Genomic DNA, 26,221 nt, shown 5'->3' on the forward strand with positions numbered 1-26,221 from the left:
TTGTTAGGGCCCAATTCCCTCCGCGAAACTGACATGTCACTTCTTTCGGCAGAATCAGACGGCCCATAGAAGGGCGTCTATGGAGCCGGCGGAAAGGTGCGCGTCCGTGAGCATGTACAGTCGGCGGAATTCCACAGAGTTTATCCACGAGAATTCCTCAATGTGAACCCACCCTTACACAGAGATTGATCTGACAGATTTTTTTTTTAAAGCCAAAGCCAGGGACAGACTATAAACAGAGAACATTTCATAAAGAAAAGACTGAGATCTCTCTTCTCTTTCAAATCCATTCCTGGCTTTGGCTTCAAAAATCTGCAAGATATGTGTGTAAAAGGATCCTTAGATTCTTGGCTGATTACTATCCCTACAAGGGTGCCTTTACAGAGATTTATCTAACAGATTTTCTGAAGCAAAAGCCAGAAACAGATTTAAAATAGGTGAAATCTCAAGTCTTTCCTTTATGACCTGTTCTCTGTTTATAGTCTTTTACTGGCTTTGGCTTTAAAAATCTGTCAGATAAATTTGTCTGTGTAAAGGAACCCTTAGGGTCCATTTACACAGAAAGATTATCTGACAGATTATCTGCCAAAGATTTGAAGCCAAAGCCAGGAATGGATTTAAAACGAGGAAAAATCTCAGGCTTTCCTTTATGACCTGATCTCTGTTTATAGTCTGTTTCTGGCTTTGGCTTCAAATCTTTGGCAGATAATCTTTCTGTGTAAATGGACCCTTACACAGAGTAATATCTGCTAACTTCACCATGTAATAGGACCCCAAATAATGCAAATGGGGTGTGAGCGCTCAATAGAATCCTTGGAGGGAATTCATCCCCAGCCACGTGCCCCACGCTAGATTAACTAGGACGCACGCCTCAGTAATCCGTCTGATCTGTTGCCGTCACAAAGCAGGTGCAGGAATCTATACCTCCTCCCATCTTGGCGAGTCAGTATACACCAGGGAAAAGGCAGTTTATGTACATGTGTGGTTTGTACAAAAATCTGCGTCCTTTCCCTGGCATATTATTGATAATTTCACCCCCTTGTGTTCTGAAAATCAATGGTGAAGAGAGACCACAAACGTCACCTGTCACCTTCTCATATGAATGAGCCATGGATTTCCCCTTTAAATGTCACAATGAATAAGAAAAATCATATTAACTGTTCACAATAATAAATTATTGCCCTAGTGAGGGACAGGACCATTATGTGTAAAGTTCTCAGTCATGTGAGGAATAAAATCTCAATATGCAAATTGTATTTTGGGAGTGCTGAGAAAGGTACTGTATGAGTGTAAAAAATAAAATAAAATAATAGAGATAATAGAGAAGCCACCTTCTTGTATCTATATTCTGTGTCTGTACATGTGAGCCAAAACCAAGAGAGGGTCAAAAACTTGGAGAAAGCACAATGCTTCCATTATACATGTTTTTTCAGATTGCTCCAATTCCTGGTTATGGGTTACAGATACTGGTGCAAAATACTGCGATGTGAAAGCAGCCAAAGGCTTAATCTAGAAAGGCAAAAAAAAGTGATGTTGGTTGATTTGGCAGCTATACGTATACGAGTACTTGATAACCGTTTAACACGTCAGTCCTGGTCAATAACAGGAGACCCGAAGCATCCTGGATAAATGCAGGTAAATAGATTATAGAGACAAGGCAAAAACAGAGCCACCCCTGTTCCCAGGTTATTTGTGGTATTACAATTCACCTCCAACCACTGGAAATGAGCTGCAAACCCCCCACCCCTAACCTGAAGCACAGGACAGACGCCGTATCTATAAGAAAGCAACTATGTTTTTCTTTAGGCTATGTTCACACTGTCTGACATATTCCTAATTTTATTTTAATTGGAATACGGGCACATTTGGGTGTTCCTGTACTCCAATTAACCAATGAAGTCTATACAAAACAGCCATACATTGTGTGAACGAAGTGGGAACAACGGCCACTGTTGCTGCATTACCGGCCGCAAATAACTGAAAAGTCTATTATTTGTGTGGCCGTACGAGATCAATGCCTGTTGTTCGTTACAGTGTGTGTGAATACAGAGTGCAATGCAGTGTAACATTTGATGGCAAGAACGGCTGTTTTAATCGCAAACAATGGCCGTTCCTGCTTTAAAAAACAAAACAAAAAAAAAAAAACAGTGTCAACATAGCCTTAAAGTCTAAATCAAGCCGAGGTGAGCTGATATGTGAGAGGATCACACCGAGCATATCTGATCTAGGACCTCCAACAATTAACCTCTTTGACACCTACTGAAAACAACGTTCTAAGCAAACTGCTATTGATCTGAATGGCACTTTGCTTTGAATGTGATCAGATATTCGGTAACAAATCCCTCACAGTGCCAGAGAGGTGTATGGAGAATCCCACACTTATCCATGCCATAAGGGAAGATAATTTTGACCAACGGACTCCTTTATAAGGTACTTCCTGTTCTATATTAAAATATTTTGTATCCCAAGAAAAGGAATATTAGTGCGTTATTTAGCAAGATCTATAGGTGAAAATGTTTGCCAAAGCATTCTGTCTTACTGCAATGGATTAAAATGCAAGCATCATAGAAATTTAGAAAATGTGCTTATTGCCCTATAGCAGAAATGGCCGAAAGATAAGAAAATAAACACTTGCTGACCAGTCAGCAGCTTACTGACAAGAGGGCAGTCCACTGTACCTAGAACGTCACCTCGGTTATTGTAGTGTCTAGAAAAGAACATTAAATTACAAACACTCTTTGTTCCTGAACCCTATCGCAAAAAAAACCCTTGAGAATCTAAACCATCTACAACCATTATAAAACCGTTCTCAGGTAACACATTCATTTTGACCCCCCCCCCCCCTTCCCACCCTTCCCACCCCCAATGGCAGAAATAAAGTCTGGTCAATACAAAATCCCCAATCAGTTACCAAATACAATAAACTGACAACACGTTCACCCAAAAGTCACGTTGTTCTTATGTAAGAAACATCATAGAATAGAAACAAGTACAGAGGCTCGGTGAGGCACCGCGCCAAGTATTGCAATATATCCTAACCCCTCCACGAGGGCCGCTGTGTGGTGAAGATGTGCAGCTGGTAAGGCTTCTTAAGCAATCCGCTGTCGTTGCGATCCTTTATCGTCACGTCGCTTTGCTAGCAGACAATGGGATCCAGACATACACAAACACACAACAACAATGTTGTAAAAATGAAAGAGCACTTAATACAAAAAGTAGTTCGAGAAAAAGGTCAATGGCAAATGTGCAGAACAAGTGGTGGGGCATTGCTGCAGCCAAACTAGGAATAGTTCCCAAGAGATCTTAGTATCCCGCCTGGAGCAACGCATCCCGGCTGTAGTGTCTTTAATGCTTGCTGGTATATAGAGTCTCTTCCTCTGTGTCTGTTTCATCCTGAAATTCGTTACTTAGGAGAGATTTCTTGGATCCGGCTGACATCAGGCGGATTTCGTCCTCATAGTCATCATTGTGTTGCCTCAACCTATGGAAGCCATCTTTGTGTCTATTGGACTTGATGGAGCAGACACACCAGATGATGCAGGCAGTCAGCAGCAGAGCAGTCATGGTGGCTCCTGAAAATAAACCATGAAAAATCAAATTTAATATTAAAAGTCAGAAACATTTACAAATAATTAATCAGCAAGCAGGCAGGACAATGGTCACAGTACCAGAATGCAGAGTTTGGTGGATCAAATAATAATAATAAAAATAAAAATAATAATAATAATAATAATAATAATAATAATAATAATAATAATAATAATAATAATAATAATAGCAATATTAATAATGATTTTATTTGTATAGCGCAAACTGATTCCGCAGCACTTTACATAGTTTGTAAATTTTGGTCCCTGTCTCCATTAGGGCTCACAATCTAAGCTGACCTAACTGCATGTTTCAGGTGTGGGAGGAAATCTGAGTACCCAGAGGAATCCTACTCAAACACAGAGAGAACATACAAAAAGAAAAGCTTGTGGAGCCTCATTTAAGAGTCTTGAAACACAGGACTAGCCAGATATCCCTCTGGGAAGGACCCAGCCAACCCAGCTAGTCCTGTGTTTCAAGACTCTTAAATGAGGCTCCACTTGCTCTTTCATTTGCATATTCATGTTTTCCAGGGAGTAATGCACCTAGGACTTCACTGCATTGAGCGCTTTAACCAGCAGCCGGCAGTTTTATCTTTGGCTGGTCTCCCCGAGATCAGTGATCTGTTTCTCTTACAAAGAGAACATACAAACTCTTATGAGCCACCGTGCTGTCCTATAAGAAAGCAGGCATTTAACTGCAGCCAGGACGGTTCCTATCCAGTTATTGAAAGTCAACTACTGTCCCCTCTTTGGAATAAATGGGCTGCTGATGGTAACTAGCTCAACTGCGTATGGAATACGGAAGAAAATAAAAAATGTACTGATCAATTAATCACCAGGTCTCCCCTATTACATCTTCTGGCTTCTTGCTCGATTCCTGCCCTACTTACCAGACAGAATCATCTAAGCCAATCTGTGACTGAAATGGTTTCCTGCCTCATTCAGGGATTGGTTGAATGGGACAGAAAAGTCTGTCTCAAAAATAGGAAGGAGATAGGCAAGTAAGGAGCCAAAAGATGTCATATTTAAAGTTTATCCAGATAACCCCTTTAATTTTGTGTAATAAAAAGATTTAATGGCAAAAAAGAAATTAGGTATTTGTTTAAAAAAAAAAAAAAAAAAAAAAAAAAAAAAAGAGAAGGTTTTCCAGGACTCCCTAAGGCTGTACCCAAGTTCCTCAGCCACAGGAAAGGACTATTTCCATGTTTTCCACATAGCGGTGGCTGCTGAACTTGGATAAAGCCCTAAGGCTAATGAAATGCCGAAAGTTCGGGTTCGGATGGACTCCAGCATGCTCGAGGTTCGCTTATCTCTAATAGCTACACTTTAAGTGATGTGAAAAGAGCTTTACATACAAGCTCAGCAATAATCAGGGTACTGTGCCAATTTAAATAAAATAAAAATTAAATAAAATGCCATACCTGCAATAGTTACAACTAACTCCCTGGGTAGTCCAAATATACGATTATCCATGACAAAGATTATTTCTACCAGGCTGGCTGCATCGTGCCGGACATGAACCTACAAAAGAAAGAACAAAACATGACATGAAGCCGAACTACAAGATGTGAGCAAAAAGTATATACAGAGAATAAGGGAGGAATAAAAAAAAAAAAAGCCCCCCCTCCCTAAAGTACTAAAGAATCTGCCGCACTTAGACCCTAACCTGCTGCACAGCAGTATTGTCAGTGCCGGAAAATAACTAAGGTATATTCACATTAGTGTTTATAAGTATTACTAAAGCACAACACTTTCTATTTGGAAGTACAGGTTTATTGGACTTTGGATGTTAAACATTTGCTGGACTTTCCTCACAATACTTAGGACATTGCCAATTTGGTTCCTGGGGTGTTTGTGTTTTTCTTTTTCCAGGGACGAGACACCTATGTTTAGTCCGTCCCTGTTGTTGTATTTCTATAACCTTTCTGAAAAATGTTATAAAAATGATTTTGATCAAAAAAGATATATTCATATACAGCGTTACTGGTGTGGCACCATACAGCTTTCATTCCGCTGTTTAAATATTAAACCTTTTTTTTTTTTTTTTACTTTATTTTTATTTTTTTAAAGAAACTAAAATAAAAAATGCAGCAAAAAGCAAGACCGACACTAAATGTAAAGAAAGTTTTTTTGGTGGTAATGGTGTAGTTATTGGCTGTCTGACCCCCTCTGGCCTGGCAAAAACTGCCTGAGCTGGTCAGGAAGCCAAAAGAGCATACTCAGCCATTAGCCCAAGTTTCATGAATCCTGGTGCTGCACTGTGTATGCAATACCCATTAACCTCTATGGTAGTTATGTAAAATGGATTAAACAGCACATTCGCCTGTTTTTTATCTTTCCAACCACCTCTGACAACCACAAACAGGCCGGAAAGGGTCAGGAGGCCCTTGATCATGAGACAGGTGCAGGTCCTAGAGGTGAAAGTGTATTTGTCAGACATTTACGGCCTATCCTGTAGATATGCTTTAAATATCTCAGTTGGGAATACCCCTTTAAGCCCATGAATACCACAGAGAGCGTAATACCTGTGTGTGCTGCTGCTGGAATCCCTCAGCAATGGCATTAATGTTATGAAAACCTGGAGCCAGCAGAACGTGGAAGTATCCTCCCTCCTTGGTGAACACTTTTACTCCCTCGTTGAATATAATAGTTGCTTTAGGAACAGGTTTTCCTTTCTCATCCTTTACAATGCCATGTACACCTTTATGGACCTGGAAGGACAGAAAACATCATGAGTAGGTTCCCCCAGATTACCTGCCTGCAGTCACCCGGGAAATCCTGCTGCGTAGCTGGTACCATTATGTGGGTGCAGGTACTGCGCCTTCTGTAACAACCAGGGACCAAGAGGACAAAATGATCAGCAGGTTAATTACTCCACAAATCATAAAGTAAAACAGATCACATAATAGAGGAGAAAAAGCATTATACAATAGGTCAGTGCTGAAAGAAACAACTTGGAGAACACGCACTTGCCTGCTAAGAATGCCGCAGCCTATTGTCACAGTAAAGGTGAGCAGAGCTAGCTGTATTCAGTTTCTATCACTTATTGATGGAAACCTTTAAATCCGCCTACTATTACATGTTCAATTTCCATTTACGTTACTGCTGGCTCCCATTACATTCTTTAACCCTGTCTTACCTGACACTCTGCAAAGTACCAAAGTACACACGGCAAATTAGAGTGATAACTAGAAAACAGTATATGTGCATTATAGTACAAACGTATGTGGGAGACGGTTTGTGGTCCAAGTTTGTGCATACACTGAGAAAGGCGGCAACAAAGACGACATTTGGGAAAAGCTGCTTTTGAAAGACTATTATAATGCCTTCAGAAAACTACTTTCCCCACCTGGATAAGATGCACTGCTGATCCTCAGGTTAAGGAGCGTATTCTTAAAGGATGGAGAATTGTTAGAGCATGTATTATTAATGAGAGGTGGAGGGAAACTTTTTTTTGTAAGTTAGCCCACTGTGCTCTTTACAATATCAATATACGCCCCTCTCCAAATTTTCCAGACAGGATTGTTGCTTGTCCAAAGTGTGATATGCCTCTCATGAATCTATGGCATGGTGTATGGGAACGCAACTATTCTAAAACGTATTGGCAATGAGTTTCTACTTATATTCATGATCATTGGAAGATTCAAATACCTGATACCCCGCAGGCCTACCTCTTCCACCAATTGAGACCTCCTGAAGACGAAGAATCTGAGTGCAATCCAACAAATAGTCCACATAGTGTTACATGTAGCTTTAAGATGTTTGTTTCAGGTGTGGCTGGCGAAGAACGTCCCAGAGATATCCATAGTAATATCCCAACTTAAACTACTCTTTGGAGTAGACAGGCTCCACATAGAGAAGTATAAAAATCTAGCTACCAAAAAATTCTTTAAAAGATGGAAATCTTTCCTGGAAACACATTATCAGCCCCAGGAAATTCATGACACAGTATTTCCTTTTCGGTGCACCGATTGGTACTGCCGGAGTGATTTAACAGAGATGTTGGGATCTCTCCGCCTTCCGCCAGCCAAAAAGAGAAACAGGGCAGTAATTGGAGGGGATTGATATAGGTTATCAAAATCTGGAAATTACTTGGTAGGGGGAAAAAGGTGGTGCTATTTTAACCTGAGGGGGCAGATGGGATTGTGATCAGGAGCCATAGGGTTCTTCAACTGTACATGATTGTATCAGGCAGAGGCAAATGTCTGGAGATATTAGATAGGTTACATGTATATCTTCTTGTCTGTTGTCCATTGGACAATGTTATGTTAGTTAACTGGGTCAAGGATAAGACCATTGTTGTTTACTGTTAAATGTATTTTATTTTGGAAAACATGAAAAACTCAAACATATTTGTTAAACGAGGCTTTCCAATCCCAAGGACATGCCATCGCATGGTCTGCATAGCGGGGTCTACAGCCCTGTACTCTGACCCAGGAAGTCTCCCTCACCTTTCAAATCATAGCAGATCCACTCCAGGCTGAGGCTTGCATCAGGGGACAGGACTGTGGAGGTAATCTCTTCATAGCTGTAACCCCTCTTTCCTTGGACAGAGTGCGCTGCTATACTGTGCCCACATATGAACTGCTCATTCCTCCCTGCAGACTCTGTTAGCTCTTGTGTTTCCCATCCTCTCCATCCCAGCTATAATGTGCCTGCACTTACACTCAGCTATACACATTGTGGCTATAATGTGCCTGCACTCACACTCAGCCACTCACCCTGCTGTACAGAAAGGTTTCCGTCACTGTCCTCCTGCACAGCTCTGTGATTCTCACTTCCTGATTGGTCAATGCTGAACACACAACCCTTCCCCATAGCTGTCATGTGACCACACAGACCTCTGACAGCAGCCCTGCTTCTCTATTCTAGCTTGTTGTACTACGCTACTGCATTATGGGGATCTGCAGCTCCATCCTGTATCTACAAACTGCTGCTGTTTTTTCATTCTCATGCACTTCTTATACTCCACATGCTGATTTCTATACGGTACAGTAACTTATATTCAGTTGTTTCTCATTGATTGTTTCATCTGCTATACATGTTATTCAGATTATTAAAAAATATATATATTTTTGGTGTGTGGAACCATATGTTTGCATTTCAATGATTCCTTATGGGAAAAACTGCTTTGCTTTAAGAGTGATTTGGAATACAAGCACAGTCCTGGAACGAATTATGCTTGTGATCCAAGGCACCACTGTATATATGTATACATATATAATTATACACACACCTGTTTTCAGCTGATGGACTCACTTTGAGAAGTCATTTAACCAAATCAAATTATTACGAGTGATCAAGTAAGCAATTCAGAGAATTTGATGGAAATGGAAAGAGTAAAGGAATTCTATAGTGAATCTCTCTCTTAACACTTACCTCTACCAGCATGGCAAGCAGTGCTTTTTTATTCTCAGTCCACAAGGACTTCAGCTGCATAGCACTGGGAAATAAGCAGCAACTGGTGTAAACTGTGATTTCTGGGCAATGACCATGAGTTACGCTGAAATCCTGCAACCAACAAGAGAAACACTTACTAAAAAAGCAAGAGAGAGAGTATAATACCACAAAATAACCCTATTTTCTGACACTATGGGTTTTGTTCACATCAGCGTTAGAGGCTGTGTGCATTAAACATATCTGTTTAAATAATGGTACAAAATATTGCATGTTGTATTTTCTGGTCCCGTTAGAATAGGCAAAATGACACCAGTGGAAATCCCAATTAAAGTTAAAAATAAAAAAAAATAGAGGTTAGAGAGACAGATGCACTCACCTTGAGTTGCGCAAAAAATAGGCACAACTCTACTGTAGGCATATAGTATAGCTTGGATGGGAGACGCAGCTATCCCTCGGGTTACTACCACCAGCAGTGGGTAAAGGCATGCAAGAGTGTGTCCCACGGAGGGTTACTAGAACCAGGTGAACTCTACAGAAGGATCAGCACAGGTAAACGTCCAGAGTTCTTAAGCAGAGTTGCGATCAGAAAATCCCACACCGACGTGACTTTATTAAACACAATATTGAGTCGCATTAGTGTGCGATTTTCTGACCGCAACTGTGCTTAAGAACTCAGGACGTTTACCCGTGCCGATCCTCTTATGGGATTCTCCTGGTTCTAGTGACCCTCTGTGGGACACACTCTTGCATCCCTTATTTGTATAGGGAGAGCTTTCTCAATCATGCCTGGCAGGTCTGGAAATGACTTGGTGACTTTTTGTCTTATTCCTACTCAGTATATAAAAGTATGATTTCAGGTGAATAAAGGTGTTTATCTCCTTTATAACACTCATAAGAGGTTCCCTTTAAAAAGTTACTCCATAGCAAATACTGCAGATGCACCTCAATACCTTCCATTATTCATGTCCAGAAATTCTTAGCAAGCATTAAACTATGACAGGGCAGGATACTCCCAGGGCACTGGATGATTACTACGGCACCGCAACCAGCCAGCACGCAGTTACAATGGTCTCCAAGTCTAATGCCAAATCCGCAGGAGAATATGTCTTGACTACCTCTTTAAAATTACAACTATTGTGAAGCAAAGCCATTTGCAGTACAGACAAGAACTATTTTTAATCAGCTGTCAAATCTATTTTTCTGGCTCTTACACCAATGATACTTTTATCATACTACCTGCGTAAATAAGCACTAAAATTTAAAGAAAAAACCTTTGGCCTATCCTAGAGACATGTCAATAGTTTTGATTGGTCTGAGTGTTCAGAACTACACCGATCGTTAGAGACGGGACTAAGCGCGTTCTCTCTCTTCTGGCACAAGATGGACTTCCATTGGTTCCCTGTAACCGACCTGTGGTCAGGTGGGGAGAGAAATGCACAACCATTTTTAAGTGGGGTCTGAACACCCAGACAGCCACAAAAATAAAACTTCAGATAGCGAGGTCCCTGCTGGCAGGAATTCAGATCTGACAAAGAAGGCAACCTTGAAATGAGTTATCCTAAAAAATCTGACAGCTTTTATTAGTACACTACGTCTACCATCATCCTTGACTAGGGTACAATGTGTGGAGTCGCCAGCGTCAAGTTGTCCCGGGATTCCTGCCGCAGGGACCTCACCTCTGCACCACTATCTGATCTCCAGCCGGTTCCCCAGTCCCGTGGGATGGGCAAGCAGACAGCTCATCTTCTAAAGCGTTTGGCAGTGTCACGCTCACAGCACGACCGCCAGAGGCGAGCGGCTCACTTAGCCATCTTCTTTCTCCAATTTGCGTGCGGTTGTCACGCTATGTGCACCCATGGTGCTTCTTTTTTTTTTCAGTATGCACAAATCTTAAGATACTTAAGAAAACTTTTGATAAGTTCTAAATAAGTGACAGGTGCACTTTAAATTCATGGAAAAATTGCAAACAAGCATATCAGCTCACCATACCTTTGATAGCTTTTTTGTCAATGGCTCTCCAGACATGAAGCACGCGAGACCTGTATTGCGGGCCGTGTCCCGTATGTATAGCTGAACAAGACAAAGATTTCGGTCTCTAGCTTCTTAAAAAGTTCCAAATTTTATTGTGACATCATCTAAAATCCAATAGTTAAAAACACGCCGACGCGTTGCGAGGTAGACACCTCTTAATCATGGCAAAGTAAACTTTGTTATACAGAAGTATAAATATCTTATGCAAAAGATGACGCCCCTTGGACGGAACTCCCACAGCCATGGGTAACACCTGTGTTACAAAACCACATGACCTGTTTCTCTAGGGAAAAATGTGGACTGGATCAATAGATATAAAATAAATCATTTCTATAATTTAAACCATTTGGAAATCTTGTATTAAACTTCAAGATCCAGAAACTTCACGTTTTCTCAGGAGGTTTTCCCAATCTCCCCCTCTTTTTGGTTTGTTAACTCGTTCCAGAGCACTGACCTGTAGGGTTGCTACGCTACTATTGTGACAGTCAATGAAATGTTTAGAAAAACCCGATATAGAGCTCCGTAGATTATCGGAACTACCTTTTCTAATGTCCCCCAAATGTTCACTTATACGGGTTTTTAATTTTCTAATACTAAAACCTATATATTGTAATCTGCAATCTGTACATTGGGCAACATAGACAGTATGGGAGGTAGAACAATTCAGAAAAGATTGTATTGTATGTCTAGTCCCCGTACTGTATGAAGTGACCACTGATTGATTTTTCACAAACACACTCAAAAAATCAATCAGTGGTCACTTCATACAGTACGGGGACTAGACATACAATACAATCTTTTCTGAATTGTTCTACCTCCCATACTGTCTATGTTGCCCAATGTACAGATTGCAGATTACAATATATAGGTTCCAGTATTAGAAAATTAAAAACCCGTATAAGTGAACATTTGGGGAACATTAGAAAAGGTAGTTCCGATAATCTACGGAGCTCTATATCGGGTTTTTCTAAACATTTCATTGACTGTCACAATAGTAGCGTAGCAACCCTACAGGTCAGTGCTCTGGAACGAGTTAACAAACCAAAAAGAGGGGGAGATTGGGAAAACCTCCTGAGAAAACGTGAAGCTTTCTGGATCTTGAAGTTTAATACAAGATTTCCAAATGGTTTAAATTATAGAAATGATTTATTTTATATCTATTGATCCAGTCCACATTTTTCCCTAGAGAAACAGGTCATGTGGTTTTGTAACACAGGGGTTACCCACGGCTGTGGGAGTTCCGTCCAAGGGGTGTCATCTTTTGCATAAGATATTTATACTTCTGTATAACCAAGTTTACTTTGCCATGATTAAGAGGTGTCTACCTCGCAACGCGTCGGCGTGTTTTTAACTATTGGATTTTAGATGATTTCACAATAAAATTTGGAACTTTTTAAGAAGATGGAGACAGAAATCTTTGTCTTGTTCAACTTCAAATTCATGACCAGTTATATCATGCTGATGTGCGTTACCTTCATGCTGCCTTGATGTCCTCTCCATTCGGCACCACTGATCACTCCTCCCGGAATATTTTCATCTAAAAACATTGGAAAAAAAACATTGAAATCCCACAAATATTTCCACATAAGCAAGGCCAAACTAATCATTTATACTAACCAGACTTGTTAGGGCATCCTGGGTGTCCCAGATGTATTGTAGGGTGATTATTTGCATAGACAGAAGCTAAATGTTTCAGAGTGTCTTTATTCTCCACTAGGGTAAAAAAAAATAAATTTAAATTAAAATTTATATATATATATAAACACATATATATATATATATACACACACACACACACACACAGAAATATTCTGTTATTGGCAAATTATTATTTAGCATATATTCCTATTTTCCAAAGCACTTTCTGTTTTTCACGGCTCTCCTTGCTTTCAATTCAATAGGAGTCTTCAATGTTTATTATGTTTTTGACTCCATTGGATAGTCATCTGTCAAAAACAATGAGGGTTCCTAGCAGGGAACCATGGTGGATTTGCTACAAATAATTTGGAAATACTGTAATTTTATTCCATATAAAACAAAGGGTATTTGTGGAGTCTTGAAAACACCAATAAAAGTAACAAAAGTAAGCAGAAAATCGGCATGGTGGTTAAAAAAAAAAATAAAAGACACACCCATTGTTCTACACTTCATACCCCATAATGACAATGTGAAAACATAAAATAAGAAACGAATGCTAATTTATTGAAGAAAAACTAAAGTCTTGCATTCACATAAGTATTAAGGCCCTTTACTGAGTACTTAGTTGAAGCCCCTTTGGCAGTGATTCCAGCCTCCAATCTATGGCTATAAGGCCACAAGATTTGCACACCTGAATTTGGGTATTTTCTGCGGATAATATTATGCTGTCAGGTTGGACGGGGACAGCGGATGCCATTTTTAGGACTCTCCAGATATTGGGTTCTTAGTTAAGGGGGCAGCAGCCTCAAGAAGAGTCCAGGTTGTTACAAAGTTTTTCCATTTATTAATTATGGAGGCCTCTGTGCTCTTGGAAACTGTGTGCAGCAGAAATTTTTTGTACCTCTATCCAGAACTGCACCTCTATAGAATCCTGTCTCTGAGTTCTACAGGCAGCTTGGCTCATGGCTTGGTTGTCGCTCTAATACCCAGCTGTAAAATCTTATACATGTTATATAGACAGGGCTGTGTCTATCCAAATTCTGTCACTAACTACAGGTGACTTACACTTAAAGCGACTCTGTACCCACAATCTGCACCCCCTACCCATGTGTAGTGTTCAGACAAGTGATTATTGGGGGAAATCCTGCCCATGAGCATTCCTAATGATGGGGGCGGGAGGACGGAGAGGCGGTGCAAGCCTAGGGTACACACACACAATCGAGGCCACACCAATTTGACACAGGGCTGCAAGCTTAAAAGTAGTTTTTAAGGACAATAACTGCATCACCTGCAGAATGGACAGATCTTGGGTTAAAAGCAGCTATCTGAAGGTACAATCAGTTTTTTTTTTTGGGGGGGGGGGGGGGGGGAGATTGTGGGTACAGAGTCGCTTTAAAGATGATCAGGAGAAATAGGAAGCAAAAATTAAATTTTTTCCCTGTTTGATCGATTTGCAAAAAAATAAATTAATAATAATAACCCCTTAAGGACAGAGCTAATTTCGATTTTTGCGTTTTCGTTTTTTCCTCCTTGTGCATAAAAGACCATAGCACTTGCATTTTTCCACCTAGAAACCCACATGAGCCCTTATTTTTTGCGTCACTAATTGTACTTTGCAATGACAGGCTGAATTTTTGCATAAAGTACACTGCGAAACCAGAAAAAAATTCAAAGTGTGGTGAAATTGAAAAAAAAAACGCATTTTGTTTATTTGGGGGAAATGTGTTTTTACGCCATTCGCCCTGGGGTAAAACTGACTTGTTATGCACGTTCCTCAAGTCGTTACGATTAAAACGATATGTAACATGTATAACTTATATTGTATCGGATGGCCTGTAAAAAATTCAAACCATTGTCAACAAATATACGTCACTTAAAACCTCTCCATTCCCAGGCTTATAGCACTTTTATCCTTTGGTCTATGGGGCTGTGTCAGGTGTTATTCTTTGCGCCATGATGTGTTCTTTCTATCGATACCTTGATTGCGCATATACGACTTTTTGATCGCTTTTTATTACAATTTTTCTGGATTTGATGCGACCAAAAATGCGCAATTTTGCACTTTGGGATTTTTTTTGCGCTTACGTCGTTTACCGTGCGAGATCAGGAATGTGATTAATTAATAGTTCAGCGATTACGCACGCGGCGATAGCAAACATGTTTGTTTATTTATTTATTTACTTTTATTTATAACCTGGGAAAAGGGGGGTGATTCAGACTTTTATTAGGGGAGGGGGCTTTTTATTCACAACACCACTTTTCTTATTTTTTTTACACATATACTAGAAGCCCCCCTGGGGGACTTCTAGTATATACACTTTGATCTCTCATTGAGATCTCTGCAGCATAGATATGCTGCAGAGATCCATGAGATCGGCACTCGTTTGCTTTCGGCTGCTGCAGCCGGAAACAAACGAGTGCAGAGCCGGGGACATGTTTGACAGCTGCATCTGATTACTGTATTAGCGGGCACGGCGATCGGACCGTGCCCGCTAATACCTACGGTCCCGGGCTACACGCGGCACCCGGGACCGCCGCGGTTCAGAGCGGGGTCGCCGCGCGACCCCGCTCTGAACGCCCTTACCGGCAATAGGGCGTACCTATACGCCCTTTGTCGTTAAGGGGATAATAATAATAATAATAATAATAATAATAATAAAATCCAAGAATCTTTCTATCTTTACATTGTTATTATAGGGTACTAAGTGCAGATTGATGGGGGAAACTTTTTGGGTTTTATTTTAGCAAAAGGTCTCAAACTAAAAAAAGTGGAAAGAAACGTTTCCAAAAGAATTTTAAGCAATGGTGCATTTTAGAGACTTTCCACAAGATGGCGATATACTCCCCACCTCACCTGTGTGTACTGGGTTATCATACGGATATGTAACCAGCAGAGAGCCCCCATCTAAAACGACAGAAAGCGTGAAATCCTGCTTCAAGATTAAACTATCAATAATGACATTAGTCTCCTTTTCCCTTTCTCCAACAGGTCCAGAAGAGTTACCTGGAAAGAGAGACAAAAGTTCAGCTGAAAATGTTACATACAGTAAAAGGCAGACTAACGCACAGATAAACACAGAACTGACAAAGTTTAAAAAACTTTATAAACTATATAAAAGTTATAAAGATGTGTCGGTTCGGGTTCTTACGAACCAGAACCCTCGGTAATGATACCCGCTGTCTGCCCGCTCCGTGGATCGGGCGGATCCAGCGGGAGGACCGCCTAGAAAACTGGGATACAGCCACAGCCATAGGCTGTATCCCAGTTTTCCAGGCGTTACTGATCTGCTGCCGAGCGTTCGGGTTCATACGAACCCGAACCTCGGCAGGTTCGGACCATCCCTAGTCTATACAATTTATTACCGTATCTGTGCAGTTTTGCCAGACTGGTAGCTGATAGAAATCCAGAAGTGAAGAAAAATGGCCTCTGTGCCAATCCACATTGTCTCCTGCTCCCACTGCTCTTCCACCTTAGGAGACAAATCTTCCATGCCTCTGTCTCACATTGTGTGTGTTTGCTGAGCACAGGCTGATGCTGACAGGGGGCTGGGTGTGGTGTCCCAGGAGGCTTGGCTGGATCCCCCAATCTCGAGTGATTCACTATCTCTGACTGGCCAGAAGCAGGTGTTGCACTGATTTCTCTGATTGTGCAGAAATGTGCAGTGAAATTAGGGCTGTGTTCACACATGTTGGAGTGTCATTGCAGTACTGCAGCATATTGACAAAAATGCTGCTAAATGGCAGAGAAGATCAGAGCCTTATTGTGGGGCTCAACTTCAAAGATAAAAGATGCTTGATCATAATATGTGCGTGGAAATGATAAGAAAAAAAGAAAATCAAAAAGTTCTTTACTTTATTCCAATATCAGTGTTACAGGTAGAGAAGACAGCGTGCTGTGTGGTGCTACAGGGAGAGAAGACAGCGTGCTGTGTGGTGCTACAGGTAGAGAATACAGCGTGCTGTGTGGTGTTACAGGTAGAGAAGACAGCGTGCTGTGTGGTGCTACAGGGAGAGAAGACAGCGTGCTGTGTGGTGCTACAGGGAGAGAAGACAGCGTGCTGTGTGGTGCTACAGGGAGAGAAGACAGCGTGCTGTGTGGTGCTACAGGGAGAGAAGACCGCGTGCTGTGTGGTGCTACAGGGAGAGAAGACAGCGTGCTGTGTGGTGTTACAGGTAGAGAACACAGCGCTGTGTGGTGTTACAGGTAGAGAATACAGCGTGCTGTGTGGTGTTACAGGTAGAGAATACAGCGTGCTGTGTGGTGTTACAGGGAGAGAGGACAGCGTGCTGTGTGGTGTTACAGGGAGAGAAGACAGCGTGCTATGTGGTGTTACAGGCAGAGAATACAGAGCGCTGTGTGGTGTTACAGGTAGAGAATACAGTGTGCTGTGTGGTGTTACAGGTAGAGAATACAGTGTGCTGTGTGGTGTTACAGGGAGAGAAGACAGCGTGCTATGTGGTGTTACAGGTAGAGAATACAGTGTGTTGTTACAGGTAGAGAATACAGTGTGCTGTGTGGTGTTACAGGTAGAGAATACAGTGTGCTGTGTGGTGTTACAGGTAGAGAATACAGTGTGCTGTGTGGTGTTACAGGTAGAGAATAAAGTGTGCTGTGTGGTGTTACAGGTAGAGAATACAGTGTGCTGTGTGGTGTTACAGGTAGAGAATACAGTGTGCTGTGTGGTGTTACAGGTAAAGAATACAGTGTGCTGTGTGGTGTTACAGGTAGAGAATACAGTGTGCTGTGTGGTGTTACAGGTAGAGAATACAGCGTGCTGTGTGGTGTTACAGGTAGAGAATACAGCGTGCTGTGTGGGTTGGACAACAATAAAATGGTAAAGTAATGCAAATAATTCATTTTAATTTTTTTAACCTCTACCTGGAGTTCCCCTTCAATATGCAGTGGAAGGCGATGGGGCACACTGATAACCTCACTATAGGAAGTGAACAATTTTCTAAGACCTGACATTGTGAAGTCTTCCTTCGCTCATATTCAGGAATACTAAAATTTACCAGTACTGCATTTTTTCCACAAATACTTGTCTAGTCACACACACAAAAAAAAGGACTCCTTACTGATAAAGTCCGTGTCCAGATCCTTGCCATTGGCATTGGATTGACCTATCTTAGAGGAACAATCCTTTTCTGTTGCTTTTTCTCGTCCGTCAGGGTTAACCAAAGGCACAATAACAATTCTTGTTCGGTCAATGAGCTAAAAATGTAAGAGAAAGTATGTATGAACATAATAATAATCTGTGCAACAGCTAAGCTCATGCACCCCCCAATACAGCAGCCAGGTGGTTCAAAGCGGGGATGGGGAACTTTAGTCCAATTAGTACAATTCCCATAATGCCTGGACAGCCAAAGCTTTAGCTGTCCAGGAATTATGGGAATTGTAGTTTTGCAGCAGCTGGAGGGACAAAGGTTCCCTATCCCTGCTTTAAAGGGAAAAGTAGCATCAGAAAATAGAAGCAGTTGAAATTAAAAATTAAGGACAAATAGATTTTTTTTTTTTACACACAATAGAGTGAAATTTCCTGTGTACACTTCTTAACTTTGCTCTTTACTGAGGCAAGGAGAGTCATCTCTCTATAGACAATGAGGGGGTGAAACCTGTATTGTACAGCAGGGGACATGGATGATAAAGCTCTGTATAAAGTAACCCTGCGCATGCCAGGTCTCTGAGCAAAGAACAGTCTGCAATCACTTCTTTCTAAAAGTGTAACTTTCATTGTTAAAAACTTCTGACATGTCATCGCAACATGCTATGCCGATCGCTAGAATGAGGGGGCAGAAGCGCCCAGCAGTGCATGCTCTGCCTCTTTATCTCCGCTATAACTGCAGTCTACTATGACATGTCAGAGGGTTTTTTTTTTTTTTTTTACATATTAGAGTTACACTTCAAACCACTAGTTAAGTATTATAAGTGACTGGAAACATTTACCACTGTACAAGTAGATTTCCTAACTTATCGCCTTTGCTTTTCAGGTATTTGGTGCCCAAGTCACAGTGACATCTGGTAAGATATCTGTGCATGACTTGGTTTTTATGTAACAAACCATTAAAGACTTGTACATATTGGTTACCACTGCTTTCCATACAAGATTCACTGAGATAGGGTATATAGAAATAAGATCTAAAATGTAACTTTTAATAATCCTAATATAAAATGAATAACCAAAAAATGAAAACCAGACATAAACAAAAGTGCCAAAACTAGGAAAATGTTTATCTTACCGCTCAACGGTGGCTGCTGAGTCGGAATAACTTGGAGTGGCCGTGGACCATTCACATTGCCGTAGCTGTCCTTAATCCTGAATGGATTCCATGTAGGCGGCTGAGATCTCCCGGTAAGGTGAATGGGAGAAAACACAGTGGAGTGTATACAGAAATGGGAGATAGGACAGCCGGTCCCTGACACTGTCCTATTACACCCTAATAAATCTGTCCCTCCAGACAGAGCTCCCGCCCTAAGAAGGGCGACTCCGCCACACTCACTCCTGGGTCTTAATGAACAAATTAGTTATGCTTGTTTTCTGTAGGTACTCAGTAGGAGTGTAGCCTGGTGGGGTTTCTATAGTCGGCATACACCTCCATTTGTTGAAATATGCACCAGCCATGACTTGCCACATTTATTATTATTATTATGTGTAAAATAGACACATCATTACTGTTTCTTTATTGCTTTAGCCCTAATTTAGTTTTGTGTGTTTTTTGACCTATTATGGTTTTCGAGACAAATATTGTAGTCATACCTTTTGGGATAGTGCAATATGATGAGTTTACCTTGGGTTCATGCAGTTTTATTTGCTATAAATGGTCTGTCTACAGGTTGTGTGATTGTACACAGCGGTAGGGAATAGTGGACGATTATCTGCTTTTTATTATTGGATTTGACCCGATTAGGTTGCGGATACTTTTGATCATTTGCACTTTATCTAGAAGGGTACGGGATGGTCATTGGGTGGATTACTGTTATACTGTACGTTATGGTACCCTATGTGGTCCACTACATCAGTATTATCTATCATGACTATGCGCCCTACATGAGGTTACCGTAAGAGAGCGTAATGGTTCACGTATATGGATGAATAGATATGCATTCCACCCTACGTCACTGTGCGTTCCAAATCCTGAATCAGCTGACTAGGACGCATTAGTGTGTGATCAGGTGATGACTACGTAGCCCTGACGGAGTGAGTTTCTTAGTTATGTGACGGTGCCGGGACAACCCGGAAGTGCTGACAGCAAGACTGGAGTACATCACACGTGGGGGCTACAGCAATACTGAAGCGAGCTAGTTATCAGGTGTGTATCCGCAACCCAGAAGGGGCGGAGTTATGTGTATTTAAACCAGCATGTTTGTATACTAGTAAGGGGACGCCATACGCACGGCTGGCACCATACGTGCAGTTTCTACCCTTCTCTTTTTTGTTTGCTTAGTGGCATTTGACTATCCTTTTGATCCCCTGATGATTCCCCCTACGGGAGAGGAAATGCATTGGGACACAGCCACGTGTATTAGTAGGGTTTAACTAGGGACCCTAGGAGTGAGTGTGGCAGAGTCGCCCTTTTTAGGGCGGGAGCTCTGTCTGGAGGGACAGATTTATTAGGGTGTAATAGGACAGTGTCAGGGACCGGCTGTCCTATCTCCCATTTCTGTATACACTCCACTGTGTTTTCTCCCATTCACCTTACCGGGAGATCTCAGCCGCCTACGTGGAATCCATTCAGGATTAAGGACAGCTACGGCGATGTGAATGGTCCACGGCCACTCCAAGTTATTCCGACTCAGCAGCCACCGTTGAGCGGTAAGATAAACATTTTCCTAGTTTTGGCACTTTTGTTTATGTCTGGTTTTCATTTTTTGGTTATTCATTTTATATTAGGATTATTAAAAGTTACATTTTAGATCTTATTTCTATATACCCTATCTCAGTGAATCTTGTTGGTAATCTGTTAGTGGTGTTTGTGGCATTGTTTTTGGATTTGTGTTTTTCATACAACTACAGGGCAGTGCTCCCTAATGAAATGCTCAAAAGCCACGCGTGGCTCGTAGGCCCAAACTGCACGACCCATAGACCTTACCTTTGTAACTGCGGCATTCATTTTATAATTCAAGCAGAGGAATTCTGCAAAAGTCAAAAGCAGCTCTGTACCGACTGGTGCATTCCCGTGAACTCCAGCTACAAATCGGATTTTTGGCTTCTCTGGTTCAGAAATATTTGGTTTATTTGAGATCTCCAAAGACCATATGTAGCGATACTCAACACTCTGTCCCAACCTGAAAAGAATAAGCACAGAAAGAGAACAATTAATCCAATGGGAAAAGAAAATACTCACAGCCAGGCATAATGCTGATATTAAAGCGGTTATCCCATGCTTGAAAAACATGTCCGCTTTCTTCCAGAGACGGCACAGCTCTTGTCTCCAGGTAGGGTGCAGGTTTTGTAACTCAGTTGCAGTGAAGTAAATGGAGCTTAATTGCAAACCGCACCTGACCTGGAGACAAGAGCGGTGCTGTCTCTAGAAGAAAGTGGCTGTGTTTTTAAAGTGCTAGATAACCCCTTTAATATATCAAAAGGATTAACAAAGACCATGAGTGTCGAACTCAGGCCCTTCAGCTGTTACAAAACTACAATTCCCATCATGCCTGGAGAGCCAAAGCTTTAGCTCAGGCATGATGGGAATTGTAGTCTTGTAAGAACTGAAGGGCCTGAGCTTGACACCTATGACATAGACTTTAGACTAAAAGAGTTACTGAATAAAAGGACGACCTATACAGATTCCCAGGCTGTATGTTCCTAGCATGTATTATCTAAAGACTTGAACTGCAAACCTATGACATGCACGTGAATTTATATTGATTTCTGTGTAAAAATCTGTATGCTTTACAACAAAAAGAAAGTTCACAGCAAATTCCACCCTTAAAGAGGACATGAAGCCAACTACAAAAAAAGAGATGTTACCTAGCATTAAATCGCTTAGGTTGCTGTGATTCCAACCTCTTTACAGTTTCTTGATATCCCCTCCTGAGACAGGAGTGTTCATAATTTGTCTGACATTTCATTTAATAGTCAGATGGGCGTGATCATAATTTTAATAACGGGTTATGTATTATCACAATCAACTAATAATATTTAACTGCCTAATCCCGTCCATCACCCGATAGTCACTCCCATTGTTAAAATTACTTTCACGCCCATCCGACTAGTAAAGGAATTGTCAGGCAAACTATAAACCTACATATCTCAGGAATGGGAGTGGATGTAAAATGGTGAACATGAGGAGGGAAAAAAAAAATAAAAAATTATATATATATATATATATATATATATAAAAATCTCTATTTCTATATCTATATCTCAGGAGATCAGCTTTTTTAGCTTCATTTCTCTTAAAGCTGCCCCACCATAGCAACTAATACCCCCGTTCTTACTCCCGTACACTTTCTCAAGTTCTCAGGGGCTCCAGAAGTTGGACTCCCTGGGATAAGAAACTTTCTCCCTGTCCTGTGAATAATGGATACGTTTTTATGGAAGGATAAACCCTTTAAACAAAAAACGAGACCAGTAGCACAAACTACCCTATGCACACATTTTGTGGCATTTGTTATGCAGCGTCTGGCATGTCCATCCTGTGTAAACATACACTTGGGGTATGCTCACACAATGGATTTTATTCATTGAAAACCATTAATGCTGCAGTTTTGGATGCAGTTGGCCCCATCTATAGCCAGGATATCCGATGTGGAGTGCACAAGTATTCACCATCATAGAAATGGGATGTCACTATATAATATATTCATTTTCACTTGGATATTGATGAGGAAAACACATAAAAAAAACAAAACCCCTCTGTCTGACCATTCCCCTCATGCATTTCAATAAAGAAACATGAACAATACCTGGTGAGTTTAGTAATGTTTGGGTAGTTAAGGTTCAGTCCCCGTAGTGATTCAGAGAGGTCGTGATATGGTCTGTAGCGGTATAGAGCTATATCACTGGAGGTGGAGAGGAGCAGATGCTCCAGACCATTCTCGGCTGATAGATCCTTGATCAGGGTCTCAAACTCCTGCGTGTTGGGGTCTGTTTTCTCTGGCTCTATCATTGACACTTTGCCTTTATCTTCTTTGTGTAAATCTGCACCGGAGCGAACAAGTGTAAAATTTGTCACCTCTGCATCTCCTTCTGTCACGTTGACCATTTTTGTCACCGGAACGTATCTGAGAAATAAAGAAATCGAGGTGGATGAGACAACATTCTGAGCGGCACGGAGTGATTGAATGCAAGGTATACCAGATACTATAGCATATCATGCTGGTGTGCTGAGCATTATCAAATACAATAGGGGGGAATCTATGATTGTTTGCACACATGGAATAAATTTAGGCAAATGATTTTTCCTGCACTTCCAGCAATAAAGTGTATTTGCACTTAGTAAAAAATGCAGAATACGAGTAGAATTAACAGTAAATCACCTGATATGGTGGCATGTGGCAGGCATCTGATTGAATCCCTCTATTACACACCATCATTATAACATTCAGCCCAAGTTACACAAACATGTGCTCAATGATAAAAACTCTGCTCTAATACTAGGAAAGGCCCCCATCATCTTCATATATAGTGCTGAAGCATAGATGCTAGCAGGTCTACTGTTTCAGAAGCCAATGTGAGCAGGGGACCATATATACATATGCATACATGGCCATCTGATTCAACGGCTAGGCAGTCCCAAAGATGCCCAGGGACTGGAATTTTGTGGCATTCTGTCTCTAATAAAAGACAATAAACTAATGTAATATAAGACATTAACCCAGGGGTAGGGAACCTTAGCTCTGCTTAGCAACCTAGCTGTTGCAAAACTACAACTCCCATCATGCCTGGACAGCCAAAGCTAGGCATGATGGGAGTTGTAGTTTTGCAAAAGCTGGAGAGGCAAGGTTCCCTACCCCTAGGTTAACCCAATCCAAAGCTGTAAGTTGTACAATGTTTGACAAGTTCTTTGAAATATAATTTGGGCAACAGAATACTCAACTATTCCCTAATATATCTCTTATCCCATTCTTTCCTTCAATGAGCATTTCCCATACAGTAATAGGATAGAGCAAGTACTGAGCATGTACATATGAAAGAATGTGAAACATGCCTTATGGGCCAGGTTCTTTTAATGTGGGTGGCACATGCAAAAAAAACAAACAAAAAAAACACGCCCTCATATAGCAGCACAAATTTTCTAGTAATACCAGCAAATCATGCAGCATAAAGGCTAAGTTTTACCGTGTGTGTCAGTATCAGCATGGGGACCTGGCCCAATAGAATTCCAAAGTAATACAAAGACAATAGTAGCTATAAGTACCCTCTTGCAGAGGCCGTAACTTTATACGATCCTGGGACCAGCAATCTCCAGTAATCCCCAGCCTTGTCAGAGGTCACCGGGTGATTGATGTCCGCAACGCTGATGGTTGCATTAAAAATGCCTCTTCCATCGGTGGCATCAAGTACAAATCCCTTGATTCCCTTGTGGACCTAAAAAAGGAGTCAGGGTTAGTGTTTCATACATAAGACACAGTGATAGAAGGCCCGTCAGCAGAGACTCACCTGCTCTATGAACTCCAGCAACGAGCGATGGTTGCTTTCCCAGTAGTCGGGCAGTTCTGCAGCCATAGGATACTTAACACAGCCCAACTCAATCGTCACTTCAAAGCAGTTTGTATTAAGATAGTTCCAGTCCTGCATTCCCCCTGTGTGTTACAGTAGGAGAAGGAGTGATGTAAGAGTCAGAAACCATTACACTGAAAGAGAGATTCCTCTGGAATACTGGAACAAATGAGCAGGGATTTTTCTTACAAAACTATATGCCAACTAGCCATATTGGCACATAATAGATAAAAATAATAAAATTATATTTTACCTGGCACATTATACCAGTTGGCTCCATTGGTGATTCCTTGAGGGAAATTCTCATTAGGATAGATCTCCTTACAAGGACTGCCAGTGAACATCTTAGTATTTGCCTATTAACACATGAAGAAACACAATTTCAATGGAACTGTTCGATTAATAAGATCCATTTCCAAGAAACCCCATTGTAGATAGTGATGTCCTCCATTCAGCACCCTCATCTATTAACCAGAATGAAGAGTAACATGTGTCTAATATCCTGTAGGGCCTTGCATGTCAGACTTTGAATGTTTTCAGCAATACTGAATAATAAAAGTGTGATCTTCATTTTCGCCACATGGTGGTGCTATCCTATCCTATCCTATACTATAATTGTGAAGCACAATGAGTAATTCTTACAGGTCCTTCTTCTACACATTGGGTCAGGGGGGTGAAAGCATACAAGCTACATTTACCCATCATGTTACTGCGTGTTTGTTGCAAATGGTTTTGACAGCAACGTCACTGTATTTTGCAAAAAACAAACTGTTTTGGTTTTTCATGCAGTTTCTGAAAATCTTAGCAAAATTCTATTGTTCTGCTACAAACAAAACCCACGCCAAAGTTTTCCTAACACAGATATTTAAATGGTTATTATGGGTGTGTGAGTTTTGCAGGTCAGTTCCTATTGAAGTGAATGGAGCTGAATTGCAATACCACACACAACCTGAGAAGAGGGGTGGTGCTGTTATGCAAGAGAGTAGCTTTACTTATCGATAATGCTTCATTGGTGGGAGTCTGTATGCTGGCATATTCACCATCTGTCAGAACCGAGATCCACTCACACCCTGTAGTGGGCATCAAAGCGGAGAGATGGAAACAGCCGAGGAAGTGTTTCCACCTCCAGTACTCCTCAGTGACATCGTAAAACGTTTTTTTGCTATGCAGCAAGGTTTATTTCGGACTCCCATTCTCAGTTATGAGGGTCCCAGCACTGATCAAAAATGTATTGTCAGGGGCAAAAATTAAATTAACTGGTTTCAGAAAGTGATAAAGGTTTGAAATGTACTTTTATTTATAAATCTCCAGTCTTCCAGTACTTATCAGCTGCTGTATGTCCTGCAGGAAGTGGTGCATTCTCTCCAGTCTGACACAGTGCTCTCTGCTGCCGCCTCTGTCCATGTCAGGAACTGTCCAGATCAGTAGCAAATTTCCATAGAGGTGGCAGCAGGGAGCACTGTGTCCGACTGGAAGGAATACACCACTTCCTGCAGGGCATACAGCAGCTGATAAGTACTGGAAGACATAAGATTTCCAATTTACTTCTATTTAAAAATCTCCAAACTTTTTGAAACCAGCTAATTAAAAAAAAAAAAAAATCACCGGAGTTCCCCTTTAATATGAATTGTTTTGGAGTATTGCATGGTGGTTTCTGCTGGTAGAATTTGCATTGTGTAAGGGTCCATTTACACAGAAAGATTATATGATAGATTATCTGACAAAAATTTGGCGCCAAAGCCAGAAATGGATTTGAAAAGAGGAGAAATCTCAGGCTTTCCTTTATGACCTGATCCCTGTTTACAGTCTGTTTCTGGCTTTGGCTTCAAATCTTTGGCAGGTAATCTGTCAGATAAAAGGGATATAAAACCTTCTCTTGTGTAGCTTTTATACCCATGG

At 41.1% G+C, this 26,221-nt stretch overlaps 1 protein-coding gene and 1 long non-coding RNA gene across 2 annotated transcripts in view; one reads left to right on the forward strand and one right to left on the reverse strand.

Moving 5' to 3' along the window:
• The window catches only part of LOC138767925 (uncharacterized), a 51,624-nt gene that overhangs the window by 13,189 nt on the left and 12,214 nt on the right, over positions 1 to 26,221 (forward strand). The window contains exon 2 of the long non-coding RNA XR_011358880.1: positions 18,648 to 18,678. This is a non-coding gene — a long non-coding RNA (uncharacterized lncRNA). The remainder of the gene's footprint in view (positions 1 to 18,647; positions 18,679 to 26,221) is intronic.
• CPD (carboxypeptidase D) overlaps positions 2,867 to 26,221 on the reverse strand; it is a 72,762-nt gene continuing 49,407 nt past the window's right edge. The window contains exons 9-21 of the mRNA XM_069945822.1: positions 24,576 to 24,678; positions 24,263 to 24,405; positions 24,021 to 24,190; positions 22,567 to 22,884; positions 20,748 to 20,943; positions 17,736 to 17,871; positions 15,514 to 15,663; positions 12,639 to 12,734; positions 12,494 to 12,558; positions 8,970 to 9,101; positions 6,116 to 6,301; positions 5,012 to 5,111; positions 2,867 to 3,572 (exon numbers count right to left, since the gene is read on the reverse strand). Of these exons, the coding sequence (XP_069801923.1) occupies positions 3,346 to 3,572; positions 5,012 to 5,111; positions 6,116 to 6,301; positions 8,970 to 9,101; positions 12,494 to 12,558; positions 12,639 to 12,734; positions 15,514 to 15,663; positions 17,736 to 17,871; positions 20,748 to 20,943; positions 22,567 to 22,884; positions 24,021 to 24,190; positions 24,263 to 24,405; positions 24,576 to 24,678 (2,022 nt within the window). The 3' untranslated portion in view covers positions 2,867 to 3,345. The remainder of the gene's footprint in view (positions 3,573 to 5,011; positions 5,112 to 6,115; positions 6,302 to 8,969; positions 9,102 to 12,493; positions 12,559 to 12,638; positions 12,735 to 15,513; positions 15,664 to 17,735; positions 17,872 to 20,747; positions 20,944 to 22,566; positions 22,885 to 24,020; positions 24,191 to 24,262; positions 24,406 to 24,575; positions 24,679 to 26,221) is intronic.

This window comes from Dendropsophus ebraccatus, chromosome 11 (assembly GCF_027789765.1).
Source record: "Dendropsophus ebraccatus isolate aDenEbr1 chromosome 11, aDenEbr1.pat, whole genome shotgun sequence".
NCBI classification, from domain to species: Eukaryota; Metazoa; Chordata; class Amphibia; order Anura; family Hylidae; genus Dendropsophus; species Dendropsophus ebraccatus.